This window comes from Anneissia japonica, unplaced genomic scaffold (assembly GCF_011630105.1).
Source record: "Anneissia japonica isolate Jap-2015-1 unplaced genomic scaffold, ASM1163010v1 scaffold256_len832006_cov191, whole genome shotgun sequence".
Classification (NCBI taxonomy): domain Eukaryota; kingdom Metazoa; phylum Echinodermata; class Crinoidea; order Comatulida; family Comatulidae; genus Anneissia; species Anneissia japonica.
Genome location: NW_022691310.1, coordinates 53,716 through 68,444, shown reverse-complemented (window position 1 = coordinate 68,444; position 14,729 = coordinate 53,716). Strand labels below are relative to the sequence as shown.

At 31.9% G+C, this 14,729-nt stretch overlaps 1 protein-coding gene and 1 non-coding gene across 2 annotated transcripts; one reads left to right on the top strand and one right to left on the bottom strand.

The window, feature by feature from the left end:
* Positions 1 to 6,104: 6,104 nt before the first annotated feature.
* Positions 6,105 to 6,177, top strand: Trnaq-uug. The gene has a single exon. It is a non-coding gene; the product is annotated as a tRNA-Gln (tRNA).
* A 623-nt stretch (positions 6,178 to 6,800) lies between these two features.
* LOC117100034 (adhesion G protein-coupled receptor E2-like) lies at positions 6,801 to 14,702 on the bottom strand. Its single transcript, XM_033239583.1, has 10 exons — positions 14,591 to 14,702; positions 13,872 to 13,942; positions 13,628 to 13,736; positions 12,803 to 12,894; positions 11,722 to 11,827; positions 10,876 to 11,096; positions 10,314 to 10,380; positions 9,860 to 9,963; positions 8,596 to 8,764; positions 6,801 to 7,411 (listed from the first exon to the last, which is right to left on the bottom strand). Exons 1-10 carry the CDS (start codon positions 14,663 to 14,665, stop codon positions 7,328 to 7,330), a joined length of 1,098 nt encoding a protein of 365 aa, XP_033095474.1. The 5' UTR covers positions 14,666 to 14,702; the 3' UTR covers positions 6,801 to 7,327.
* Positions 14,703 to 14,729: the final 27 nt, after the last annotated feature.

The window sequence follows — 14,729 nt, the reverse complement described above, 5'->3', positions numbered from 1 at the left end:
ATATATATAGAGCAGCTTAGCTCAGTCGGCTAATCTGGTGGTTCAATTCCCATCGCTAGGCCTACTATGAACACTAAATAGGGCCATCAGTCTGTATAATGGAATGTATTAACTGGCATAAATCACCTAAACTACTGTATAAACTAAGCTATGCTTTCTTGAAACCCATGGGCTTCTTTTCAGATGGACTACTTTTAGAAGCTGAGGGTGGGGCGGGGGTGTGGGGGGACAGTTCAATTCGAGGTGGCCTTTTTCTCTAGATTTAGCCCATTGGGCTTCTCTTCGAGGTGTTACGATATTGCTCCATCTGGTATAAATGCTACTCAATACATATTCAAATGCACCCATCTGTGAAAAATGTGTAAATATCAATTAACATATGTGGCAAAGACAAGCCAAACCAGTCACTCGTCGCAAAAATTGATTTTGTGTTATTAATACAGTGTTTGATAGTAAAATAATAGCTATAAAATGCTAAAAAAATCATTCAAATCGGACATTTCATTATGAAGTTACAAACGTTTAACCACACAGCTGTTTAAAGAACAATATGAGAAATCAGCCGTTAAAGTTTATGTTTTAAGGCATTTCCCATGCAGAAACTATCTTTAAATCTTTAAATTGTGTTGTTTTAACATTGAAAATGGAGAAGATAACAGCATAGGATGGTGTGTAGATATATAAAGGTTAGTTTAGTGCAATAAAATAGATTTTTTAAAGTTTGACATTTTAGCATGTTTTGGCCATTTTCTCTGAAACACGATTTGCGACGAGTGACTGGTTTGGCTGGTCTTTGCCACATATATTTTGATTATATGTTCTTATTTATTGTATTTGTTGTGAAATGTATTAAAGCGGATATTGATAATTGATGGTTCCTGTTGCATTCAATATTGAAATTAACTATTAAGACTATTCCAAAATCTAGATGACAATTGTGTTTCATTGGCAAATGATTACCAGGACGTCAATCATTAACATTAACTCAGGACAAGCTCATCAAACACAATTAAATATTCCTCCTACAATTCATCCCACAGCTAATGTACATATAAGTGCCCGGCCGCTAATCAACTAACCTAGCAACCGATGATTGCTCACAACATTAGTACTAACATTAAAAAAGGGTATTGTAACACTGAGGTATATATTCACATACTAGAAATTATTATACTTAAATTAGATTAATGAATTTTGTGACCCTCAGAATTATTTTTTCATCCATTATTTATATACGGTAACCCGAGGATAGGTCGAAATATTTGTTTTCTCCAATAAAGTGATTCTGAAGTCTATACATGATATTCGTTTCCTATATCATTTTGCTCTCGTACTGAAACACACGTGGAACCTCAATATATATATATATATATATATATACAATATGAACCTCTATAAATAGATAATAATAATTACTGATCACAAATAACTTATGCCATGGAAAAGTCTTAACTGCTTGACAAAAATGCTATGTATTCACAAAGAGACATAGAAAGTTATTCAAATTTATCTCTATATTCATAAAGAGTTTTGCTAAAAACATTATTTTTTGGTACAATTTGAATAAAACATTAAATAATAAAACAGTTACAGAAATTAATACAAACATGAAAACTTCCCATGTATACATAATTAAAATTGCATACACATTTGATTAACAATGAGCCTTTCCGGGGTGTCAACCAGATTAACAACTGATTAACCGAAACAGGGCCAGAAATACGCGCATGTCTCACAAACACAAGTTTTTTTTCTGTAGGATAATCGAAAGGTGGACATTCTTGTAGCTGAGAGGCTTCATCTTCAATAAATTCTACTCAATAAATATCCTTCTGCGAAAAATCTATAAAAAAAAAATTGACTATTGCGCCTATTCCAAAAATTTGACAATTTGGTTTCTTTGAAAAAATTATTACTAGGACATCAATCACAATAATTTACTCATGACAAACTCATCAAACACAATTAAATATTCTTCCTACTATTCATCGCACAGCTAATGTACATCTAAGTGCCCTGCCGCTAATCAACTGAACCTACCAACCGATGACTGCTCAAAACATTAATACTAACATTAAAAAAGGGTAATTGTACCACTGTGGTATATATTCACATATTGGGGAAATTATTATACTTAAGTTAGATTAATGCATTTTGTGGCCTCTCTATCAAGGCGAGCGTCATAACCATTAGTTCATGGTTGAGCAGGTTCGAATCCTGTCGAAAGCATTTATATATATATATATATATATAGTGTAATAGCCCTTTTCAATTGTTTATCTAAGATGAATACTCATAACTACACTGCCTTCCTTCCTTTCCTTTAATAACAAACATTTACTGATGTAAACCTACATGAATTTAATATTTTAAGAAAACGTTTACACTTATATCAAAGTGTAATATTGTTTTTTTATACAACTATAAGGAACTTTCGTTGAACTATGTATGCATTTGATTTATAACATCACGTTCCTATATAGTTGAGCACTGTATTATCTATTTCAGTTATACACTATTATAGGCTATTTAAGTTACAAGTTCACATATTTTATGAAGTGCTTTTTATTGTATATATAGGCCTATATATATATTGTCTCTTATACACATTTTGTTACTATACATATTTTGATTTATCCTAACATGTACATTTTTTTTAATTTCCTTAACATCCAACAGCAAGTACACTTGCTACTTACAGCGTGAAACAATGATTTATAAACCAAGTCTCGATTTTGTCGAGAGAAAAAACCCAGGGGATCCTAGAACCAAAACAATACTGTACTCTTAACCATAAGAAAGTCAATTCCCTTCAAATTAAAAAAACAAAAAGAAAAACTAAAACAATTTAAACACTAGAATAATAAAAAAAAACCAAAAAAAACATCAGAGTTTTACTCTTTAAACTATTTTTGTTTAAGTATCTATACACATATACATATATATATACACATACACATACACGCACACATACCGTTCACACACATATACACATGTGTATATATACCATACATATATGTACACATAACACTCAAAGTTTTTTAAATACCGGATCCGGAATACTGTATATGAATATCGGCCTCGAAACATATAAAATCATTTTCAACCAGTTGAATGGCTTAAGACTGAGTTAAACGGTTAAATAGAATAATCAATGAATAATTCATTTAACCAAACATAACCAATCAATTTAAAACATAGACCAATCATTGTAACAATGCACAATCAACCAACAGTCAAATTAAACATACAGAGGGAATCAATAAACATAACACAATACAAACTAGATCATTAATCCGTTGGGCAAGTCTTGGCGCACCATATTTCTTTTGTGATGATTTTACACAAGCTGGAAATACTTTAAGATCATCTATAATCGAAAAATAGTGAAAAGGTGTCTTCTTTTGGCAAAATATTAAATCAATCTTATGGTCGCAATATTTATAACGAATGTATACAGTGTCCTGATGTTGTGGTGTAGTACAATAAAAAATTGAATAGAATTAATTTGGAATTGCTAAAAACCTTTAAAGTTCTTTGCGGCCAACAGTCGGGCTGCGGTCACAGTATCTCAGAGTTTCACCTTTGGGCCATAAAGTATAACAAATTGCTTGCATCCCATGTTCTGCAGTCCAGTTTCATATTGTAACGTTCATATCATCATGCATGCTTCTTTAATGAAGTATTTTCTTTAAAAATATTAGGAAATAATATTTTAGATCTTTAACATATTACATGTGAAAATATAATATCAATAACAATAATAATAATAATAATAGTAGTAGTAGTAGTGGTAGTGGTGGTGGTGGTGGTGGTAGTAGTAGTGGTAGTGGTGTAGTTTTATACAGCGCCATTTCAATAATATAAGATGCTCAGGGCTTTTGATATTACTGTACTAGGAACTCGATCAATTACTTTCTTCGCCCCTAACCGTCCCTTTGTTTCTGTGCTGCCCGGTAAGGTTACTCATTATTATTATCATCATCAACATCATTATCAAGAGCATCATCTTGATCATTATCAGCACCACCAAGACACCATCATCGTCACCAATATCATTATCATCATACCATCACATCATCACCACCACCGCAAATTTGTTTGACCAGAACCTTATGGTACTCGTAGGTAACAATACACTGCTCTGGGTAAACCACCGTGCCCAAAGCACACAATGGAAATTACATAGTGTGTTGAACTCGTACAATTAGACAATTAAAAAAAAAATGCTTGAATCAGTTCAGCGTGCCTAAGCCCTGATGAGAGCCGTAGGCGTTTCCTGAAAAGCCAATCTCTATAATCATGGTTTAACTATAATTTTAACAGCTTTTATTGTCACTGTTTAAAGATAGAAACTGGGGTATAATGAAATGGTAAAATGAAATTTCCTGTTTTGCAGCATTCGTTTCTGCACATAATTTTATATGTTCGTAACCATAAAAATAAACAAATAATAGAAACATGGTTGACATTAACTGAATTTTTTTGATTATAATTATTTTTAGACAGATGTCATGTTTTTTTGTAATATAAGTTATGCAAGTTTTGTATTTTTACATATGAAAATATTTTTTATAATTTAGATGAAAAAACCATGGGTCATACTTTTTTTTAAATTTAAAGTGATCGATAATGGCTTGATTTCAATGGACCAAATAAAGTTAGCACTCCATTGTACCCCTCTCTTATCAACAGGCCTACATACACATTAATATAAAATATTATTGACTCCCGGTACCAACAAGTTCAAGGAAAAGGAAGAAATGCTTTACATAAATGTTATGCATCCACACGTGTATAGATATTTATTTAAATCCATCTCTATATTCATAAACAGTGTTGCTATTACCATTTTTAGCGTACATTATGATTACAACATTATACAGTATAATAAAGCAGTTACAAAAAATAATAACAAAAATATAAAACACTTCCTATTTATTGGCCTACATAATAATTTACATACACATTTTTTTAACAGTGATTAACAAATGACCTACCAAAACAGGGACAAAATTATGCGCATGTCCCACGAACACGCAAGTTTAATTGAAGGTTTCCTTTTTTAAGATATCTGAAAGATGGCTTGTAGCCAAGAGGCCCACTCTATTATAAACGTAAACCGGTACTAAAGAGGGGGAGGGGATTCAATTCGAGATAGGCTTTTTCTCGAGATTTAGCCCATTGGGCTTCTCTTCAAGGTTTTATGGCATTGCTCCATCTGCTATAAATGCTACTCAATACATATTCAAATACACCCTTCTGTGAAAAATGATGTGTAAACATCAATTAACATATATTTTGATTATATGTTCTCATTTATTGCATTTGTTGTGAAATGTATTAAAGCGGATGTTGATCATTGATGGTTCTTGTAGCATTCAACATTGAAAATAACTATGAAGCCTATTCCAAAATCTAGATGACATTTTGTTTCTTTGGTAAATGATTACCAGGGCGTCAATCATAATAATTAACTCATAACAAGCTCATTTAACACAATTAAATATTCGTCCTACTATTCATCATACAGCTAATGTATATCTAAGTGCCCTCAGAATTATTTTTTTATCGTCCATTATTTATATAACCTTCGTATATATATATATAACTCTGTATTCGCACATATAGCTTTCAATCATCAGGTAGTAGGTAGATTTTTCTATTGTTTGGATATTAGTTCAGATATTTTATTTAACAGATTAGCTTTATTTGCATTAAAGATGCACATCTTCTCATCAAGGTAAAGGTTGCAACGCCCGTAGTATTAACGGCTATCTTGATTTATATCATATGCTATTATTTGTTTCCACAATTTACATGTTTCTTTATTTTTACAGGACAACATTTGTTGAGAGCTCTGCTACACTATGTATTATCATGTCCTTTATTCAAGCATTGTATTTACCTTTCTTTAAGATTTATATATAATTTAGCAGTGTTAACGGCTATCTTGATTATTAGTATGTGTTACTATTTATTTCCAGCCGTACTTAACGCATTCTCGAGAAGATGCACCATCATTGTGTAATACAATGTAGCTGACAGTTATTTGAATCTGTTCTACCATGGACCTATTAATAGGTCCATGGTTCTACTATGAAGCCTCTGTGGTCTAATGGTTATGACGCTTGCCATTGCAGCGAGAGGTCGCAGGTTCGAATCCCGTCGGAGGCATTTTATTACACAATGTATTTATTTATAAGTCAACATTTTCGTTTTGTTTATATTTATTTCTGGTTTCCAATGCGAAGGCTTATCAGTCAAGTTTTGAAGCCTATACTTGTCTCCGATATAATCACAAAATTGCAATTAGCATAAAGTAGGCATAATTCCATGTTTTATCGAAAAGAGCTGGCTGATTGCTCGTAAATAAATTTAATAAATTTAATAACAGAGGACTCAAGTTACACTCCTGTTGTCTCAAATGATTAGGCGCTCTTCAGCAAACAAAACAGAGGACTACATAATATGCACTACTTAGGCCTATTAATATTATTAGTAAGTAGTACCACAAATCTATTCATATAACAATAATTCGTTACGCCATATTGGCAACGCAGCTGAGAAATCGACAAAACAAAAAGATAAAAGATATGACTTACAGCATTATTTACATAATTTATTAATTAAGTTTTTGAGAACTAAAATATGATCAATAGTCTGCGAAGCCTTTTTAAAAGTAATTTAGTTTTTGGGAATAAGCTTGTTTGAATCTCAAAAATGTTAACAGTTTACATAAAATAAGGCAAAAAAAGTTTGCTTAGTGATTACGACACAGTATGTATATGTACCTTTGATGATTTATATTATATTCATTCAACAGTGTTAACGGCTAACTTCCTTCAATATCATATATATAAATATGTGTGTGTGTGTGTGTGTTATTGTGTTATATAATATACAATTGTTACGTTTAGCGGCATGAGGAAAAGCTATTTAAGTTACAAGTTCACATATTTTATGAAGTGCTTTTCATTGTGTTTAGAAACAAAAACATTATGTGTTTGGCATTATAAGCTAATACGCAATCATCCATTTCATTCAAAAACACATAAGGTATTTTACTTCCAATATTACCAATACAGCACCATTGCCGTATGAATTAAACGATCAGATACACCCTCTTCTATGTTATTTTCAATAAGGTGGATCTCGAATGCGACACATTTAGGCCTATATAAAATGTGCTTTTGGCATTTAGATTTACCACATACAAGTTTGTTTGAACACAGTATTATCATCTAAAAATATAGTGCATTTTACTTTAACTACTATAATTATGTTCAGTATACTGAACACTTATCCAAAAAAGCTACACATGCATTCACATGTTTTGCGTCATTTCCACCGTACGAGATGTTAGGCCTACTTCATTTTTCTTCCATCGTTTTTTAAGACACTCATTTGTCTGTAGAAATGAAATTATATATTTTACAGTAAATCATGTGAAAAAATGCATAATGCATACAGATCTTAGTAGATTTAAATGAACAATTGATAAACGTATAGAGATATTAGACCATGTTATCGGCTGTATTTTGAAAGCAACATTTCGTTTTCTGTTTCAATATATTTGTGCTCGTTACTAATTTTGTGTTATAAATGGATTTATGGTTGATGACAAGTATGAATGGCAAATTTTGTGCTTCTAAGGTACGTAGGCCTAATCAAGTCAACTTTACTGCTGCCACGAAGCGAACTGTGTGTGAAGCCGTAGCAGCTCTCGATGTTTATATTTCCTTTGTGTTGCTCTTGCTCTACAAAGTAAAGGCGATCGCAAAGAGGCCTGTACTGTCACAAAGCCACTACAATGGATGCACAGTGTTGGATAATTTCAAAAGAAATAACATTAAACAATATATTTATGAAACTAGTATTCGAGCTTAGTTATACCACAAAGTTAAGTAATCATTAGTTCGTGAAATGCTGCCCCCAACCCATGGTTGTTGTCAGGTTATCATAAATTTTCCAATTTAACAAAAGTGGTGTATTATTATGGTAATGAAATGTGTAGGCCTAATTAAGTTAAGTGGCTGTCGATTGTTAAGGAGGATGTGATTAACATAATACCGAACGTAAAGTTTGGAGGAAAAATCCAATTAATGTAGTTTTTGAACAATAATATTAATAATGAATTGGCGTTTGTGTCTTGTTTGTCACTCATGAATGTTCGCACTGTACACACCTATCCATGACAGTGGCTTGGAAAGCTTAGTGTCTTTTGGTCAATTAGTGTCTACTAAAGCCCTCGCCACACTCTATCACATTTTATGTGAAAAAGTATTATGCCCATATTTGGTAATTATGTCATCATCGTGTGTGCCCATATGGGAACATGACAAACATTTATACAGAAAGTGTGTGTGGACATGAAATTAACATTCTTTGTAATGTACTTTTGCTTTGTATTAGATCTTTTTCTGATTAAAATAATAATAATAATAATAATAATAATAATAATAATAATGCTGCAAAAAGTCACAGTCACAATTGCTGACGCTATTATAGTTAATTAAGGACTGTCTACAGGGTACTTGTAAATGTCGTTCTTATTTCAAAATAATTATCAACAATTAAATAAGTCAATCTCACCTCATTATCAAAGAGGCAGTAAATCACGAATATGAAGATCCCTTGACATCCGTTCAAAACATTGAAGGCGTAATCAAGGAATACAGTATCCGAATTGACAGTAAACGGCCCGATGAGCCACGTGCAGCCCATGAGCGGTAGCAGCATAAATGTACCACGAGTAGTTTTTCTGTAGAATAAAATTAGAGTTTAATAGAAATTAGCTGACTACGGAAATGAGGCTTATGTGATTGTGTAACCAACCACGGAGGATGCCATAACAGAACAGCCATGTAGAATGCCTTTTGTAGTAAAATTGTTGAATAATGTCTGATAAGTTTGCAGCTTTCAGACGGCTTTATGGAAATAGGGATAATTTTTTTCTATAAGAGAAGAAGGTGATGAATCTGATGTATTTGTCATAGGTCTTATTGTATTTTATCCTAATAATGTACAATATTTTTTTTTTTTTCATACAATGCATCAATATTTGTCAATAGAAAAGAAATTTAAAGTATTATATAGATGTAAGTCTATACATTCAGGATGTCAAAATGACCTTGCGAAGTGTAGACTGGAATAAAGTTAGTATTGTTAAAAATTTAATTAAAGTTATAAAATAGCCTAGATTTATGTATCGGAATGGCAATTTTTTAATTATTATTTTCAATTGAAAATTATAGTGGGAAAACAAAAAATGGTTACCCAAGGTAGTATCAGAACATGTAGGAATAAGTTTAAACTTATAGCTACATGATAAGGTATTAATAAAAGATGGAAAGTATAATAAGATGCGCATCCTAAACGTTCTACTTAATATGGAATAAACAAAGTAGATAAAAGCTGGATATATATATACACGCTTAGAAGTATCCATATTGGGAAACTAAAACAATGAAGTGGGTTAAAAACAGTACCTTAAGGCGAAAGTAGTGTCGCTGAGGGGAAACTAAAGCGACGTTAAGGCAAAATCATAGACAAAATAGTTTCCCCCTAAGAGCCGAATAAAGGTAGTGTATATATATAATAATAGGCAAATGGTATAAACCCATAAAAACAAATGGCCTATATCAAAAATGTCTCTGAGAAATATGAGGAAACTACTATATCTGATTATATATATATATTATATATACTATATACATATATGTTTATATATAATAAGCTAAAGCGATAAGTACGATGTTACCATTTTATTCCAAATCACACGATGTTTCGAGCATAGCGCTTCATCAATTATACATTATGTAACATATATGAACAGACCTATATATATTACAATTACCTCAATTGTTTAAATTTGTTCCTCGCTGCGGCTGGTTTACCAACCATATTACCGGCTCGTTTGTAGATTATTCTCAAAACAATGCACATTATTCCAGTGTTAACCTTGAGAAAAATCCATTAAAATGTTTACAGTATTAAGGTAAATGTATTCGTTATTAAGTAGAGAAAATGGAGTACCTGTATAAGGATTATTACATAAACGTTGTGCAAACCTTTGCAAAACATTATAAAAAATATTAAAATAAAAGAATGTATCAGTCTAACAAATTACAAAAATTATATCCACTATTAAATAAACAATACACAAAGCAAAACAAATGTTTTCAGCAGGTGCACCGGATTGCCAATATCAAAATTATTTACTTTCAATGTGGCTCTCCAAACCCCATCCAATAAAATAAAATACAAATAATAATGTGTACATGAAATTGTACACATAAAACAGTCTTTACCATAGCAATGCAGATTGCTGGTGCTACGAATGCCCATATCATTCCTCTTTCTGGATTGAGCCAACAACTGAAAAAGGTCAAAATGTTACACACAGCCATCATTGTTGTCACTTTTTAAAAAATATCCCAGTATACTGTGTATGTCCATCTATAGAAATGTCGCCTTTGTTATCCTTTGAAATTACAAAATCCTATTCTGTTGGTAATTTTTGTGGGAAGCCTTTCAGATTCACTGACCCGTTAATACATGCATTTTTACAATACAATACGCGAGAGGTCGCACCCGACGGGTTGTCTGATGTCCCCGGCGGATGTCAAACGAGATCGAAGTGGGTTCATAGGGGTGGGAACCCCGAAAATGATGACAGTTTATGGTTTCAAAGGCTTATTCCATCGATTTAGAGTCTACTAACATGTAGGAAATGCATATATATTTTTTCTCTATGACAATGGTTTTTTTTTCTCCCCCACGAGAGGGTGGGAAGAAGTCCCCACGGATGGAGCCTGCTCCCACTCGCACCACCCCTGGGTTTTCAACATTAGAAATTAATCAGTAACGTACTTGTTCCCGTGTGTGTATCCGGATGTAAATCCAGCCGAAGAGATGACAACGATGATTAGGGGAATACCATAGCACACAGCCATGTAATTTCGAAGTCGGTTGTGTTGGCTGGGGGCTGATGTGGAAACCTTAAAAAGCAAGTATACCGCCTCACCAAACATCCAGGTGAACGTATTCAGCGCAGTAAAGTGAAGAAGAACGCTAACAGCTGCACACACGATCTGAAAGGTAAATGACTTGTAGAATGTACACGTAGGCCTACAGGTAATCGGATAATTTAATGATTTTACGCCACATGTATATTATAGGTCGATTGTCGGCGCATGGACGGAGAAACGGACACACAAACAGCAATAGAATGAAGAATCGGAGGAACGAACAAACATACTGTATAACACTCAAATAATTTAATCTGGTTTCTATGGTGTATGAATCGAAAAATTCTTCCGAGCCAAACCATTAAATATACATACTGTTGTGACATTTCGATCCGTTCTCCACAGATCTTCATCAGACAATGACTGGTTAGTTGTTGATGTTTTCCCTAAGTATATTTAATGGTTTACGGATACACTTTATTTCATTTTTTATTTTATTCAATAATGTACATAGACCAAGGATTGCCAATAGTGATATATAATTATTAAAATCCTGTATAACAATGTACGGTAATAGTAATAAATTTATAACAATGTGACCTAATGTTTCTTATATAATATTCTAGTTTTATTATTGTGATGTTTTGCTGAGGGAAATAATTCAAATTATTTCAAATAAACAATTAATCTGAATCTGATAATACATTCTGATATGATGCTCAATGCATTATAGTAATAGGACACCTACCTTGTGGCCTGTCTTGTCGATCCCAAAAATAAAGAGTGATTGCATCAAAATCATGTTAACGACCAAGTTTTTGTGGATTGAAATGCGGAGTGATTTCCATAGTTCCCTATTTAAAAGTAAACAAGTAAATATGCATATGTATATTTTTCTATAAATATTTATACCTCAACATTATACTATGTACGGTATTAAATACCGTACATAGTATAATGTTGTCCTAGCTACGACAATGTTTAAGCTAGTTCTCGCTTAAACATGACTCCACTATGTGTGATGAACTTCAAGCTAGTTGTATAAGAGAAGTTGTCTGCGGGTTACATCTGCACATGTCTCTGTTGCATAAGGTTCCCGCCATTAAAGCGGGAGGCTGCAGGCTCAAATCTTGCCAGAGACACTTTTTCATATAGCTCAAAAAATGATTATTGTTGTTGTCGAATGAAAATAATACTCAATCAAAAATCATAGTCAATGAAATGAACCCAGTCGAATAAGCCCATTATTTCAGGGATGGGCAAAATTAAAATTAAACGTTGTCGTGTCAACACTTTGAAACTGTTTTTAAATCTTCAGCCTCTTATTTTGTTTTTTTACTAGATTGTGGATTATTTTATTTTTATTTTACAAGTACGATCTTTATGAAAACTAATACAATTTCTATCGCTCTATTTTAAATAGTGTGTAGGCCTAGTTATTTTTCTTAAATCACCGACTAAAAATGCAGGTCTATAACAAATTGTATAATTAAGTTTTCATTTATGTTTAATTTCAGTTTTAAGTATTGAAAAATAAAGATATAAAATTATGTTAGTGAGTTCCAATTATTGTTAATTGTTCATATTATTTACTTCATTTAATCATCTTGTTTTTATCAGGTTTTAATAACTGTATACATTACATTCATTAATTTTTGTTTACTCTCTTACTTAGGTTCGCTTTTAGCCAGTGCTTGTTTTTGACAAATAAATGTATATGCTGTTCACTACAATGTGGTGTTTAGTAGTTGTAGTAGGTTTACAACCATTGTATTAAAATATTGAGTTCAACACTTACAATTAATAAAAACGGAATTTAAATAACTTACGGAAATATGCAGTAAATGATGAGAGAAACAATCAAAGCGATGAGTGACATAGAAACGCACACTTTGGACATCAGACTCAAAGTTTTGTTGTCCTGTATTTTGTAATTGAAACCAATGAATATCATTTGATTGATTAAACATTAAAATATAACCACCACACTTGGAGTTTGAGGTACAGTCAAAGAGTCATTGCTACAATGTGTTTTCTTTAAATATGTTTAAAAACAAATATGGCATAACATTTTTTGGTTTTTTTTTGGCAAAAGTAATTCTGTTTAAGTTCAAGTTGAGGTTGATAAAGCCGACCGCCCTAATTGGTTTTTGCAAAATATAATTTTTGAATAAGCCTATTTTTTGAAGTAGGCAAAGCAAAAATTACACCTTTAAGAGAAAGGCACATTTTTTCAAAAGACACTGCTTTATGTCTTTATCTGGGAAATTCTTTATTTTTTCAATGAAGTTTGAAATGTAATACTTTTCCACACAGTGTGAAAAGTAGCTAAAACATAGCTGACAAAAAATATATATAGAACCTATAACGTGATTGATAAACATTTTTAACCAATTTGGTGTTTTGAACTTACGACGATTACTTTTAAGTGTCACTGTAAATTATCATTATGATTTCCAGTGGTTTGCTAGTTCTTTATGCTCTCTGGATATTGCTGCATGTATACTTATATAGGCCTATATGTATTGTATGTAGGCCTATATAGAAAAAGGTATTTGATAGGTTTAGTATGCTTAGTACGTTTGTATGTATGTTACAAATTGTATGTAAAGTACTGTGTGTAAATAAGAGACATTGCACAAACGAATACATACTTCAGCCTTAGTAACCTTCATCATTACGCTGAAACTGGTAATATGGTCAGAATAGCAAGATACTTTGCCTTGGGAATGGTCAGTCATCACACCTTCATCACTCCAAATCCTTCATTGAATCAAAATCGTATGACAATCAATATATTTATTTACTTATACTCATTTACAACTAAATTCACATGTTTAAGTTTTGAAAAAATTAAAGTGACTTCTTATAAATTTAAGCAAACAAAAGAAATCTTACAGTTGTGCTTCGTTGAAAAATAGGCAAATCGGCTCTTTGTCAACAGTTTCATTTTCGGTGTATAATGTATCCTATAGAAATATATAATTATTATCAAATTCGACGAAAAATCACCACAAAAATAGTAAAATATACCGTACTTCACATATGGTGCTTTCCAGAAGTATATTCATTTTTTGTTAAATGTTTCACAATGACTAGACATCGTAGATGGCAATAAATAATAAGTTTTCAACATCCTATTACTATTAGACACCACAACAAAAGGATTTTTTTTTTTTTTGCTCTAACATTACTGGCTATCCAGAAACGTTTTAAAATTTTTTTCTAAACTATTTTTCTGGCCTACGCAAATAATGTTGGAATGGTAATACATGTTATGCATTTGTTGATTGGTGGGAAAGCGATTATTATTCCGTTTGAATTTCTAATTGAATAAGTGTTTAAAAAGAAATAATTATTACGTTAATTAAATATTATTTATAATTCTAACTGCAGTCCTTTAAAGAAAATTTAAAGGACTGTTCATACCTGTGGAAGATTGGTATATACTGGTTGGTTGAAGAATCATAGAGACAAGATGGAGACCTTTGATTCATAGCAAATCAGTCATAGTCGAAAATGACAGAATGGAATAATGTGATAATTTACTATATCTAACATGTTTGGCTAATAAATCCAACCTGAGATGTCTATAGTTTTTTTTTTTATTTACTTACCATTTTCTGAAATATGGTAAAATTCAACTTTGCTTTGAGGCGGGAAACGTTTACGATATCATAAACATTGCACATAAATATTTCCGTCAAATACCGATATTCAATATCCGCATTATCTCTGAAAGCATCAATTGAATGA

Coding starts and splice junctions, on each gene's coding strand:
- LOC117100034 (XM_033239583.1), bottom strand. CDS start 14,665: ATGTGCAATGTTTATGATATCGTAAACGTTTCCCGCCTCAAAGCAAAG. Junction 13,737..13,871: donor TTTTTCAACGAAGCACAACT/GTAAGATTTCTT, acceptor GATTCAATGAAG/GATTTGGAGTGATGAAGGTG. Junction 8,765..9,859: donor AACAAATTTAAACAATTGAG/GTAATTGTAATA, acceptor TTTATTCTACAG/AAAAACTACTCGTGGTACAT.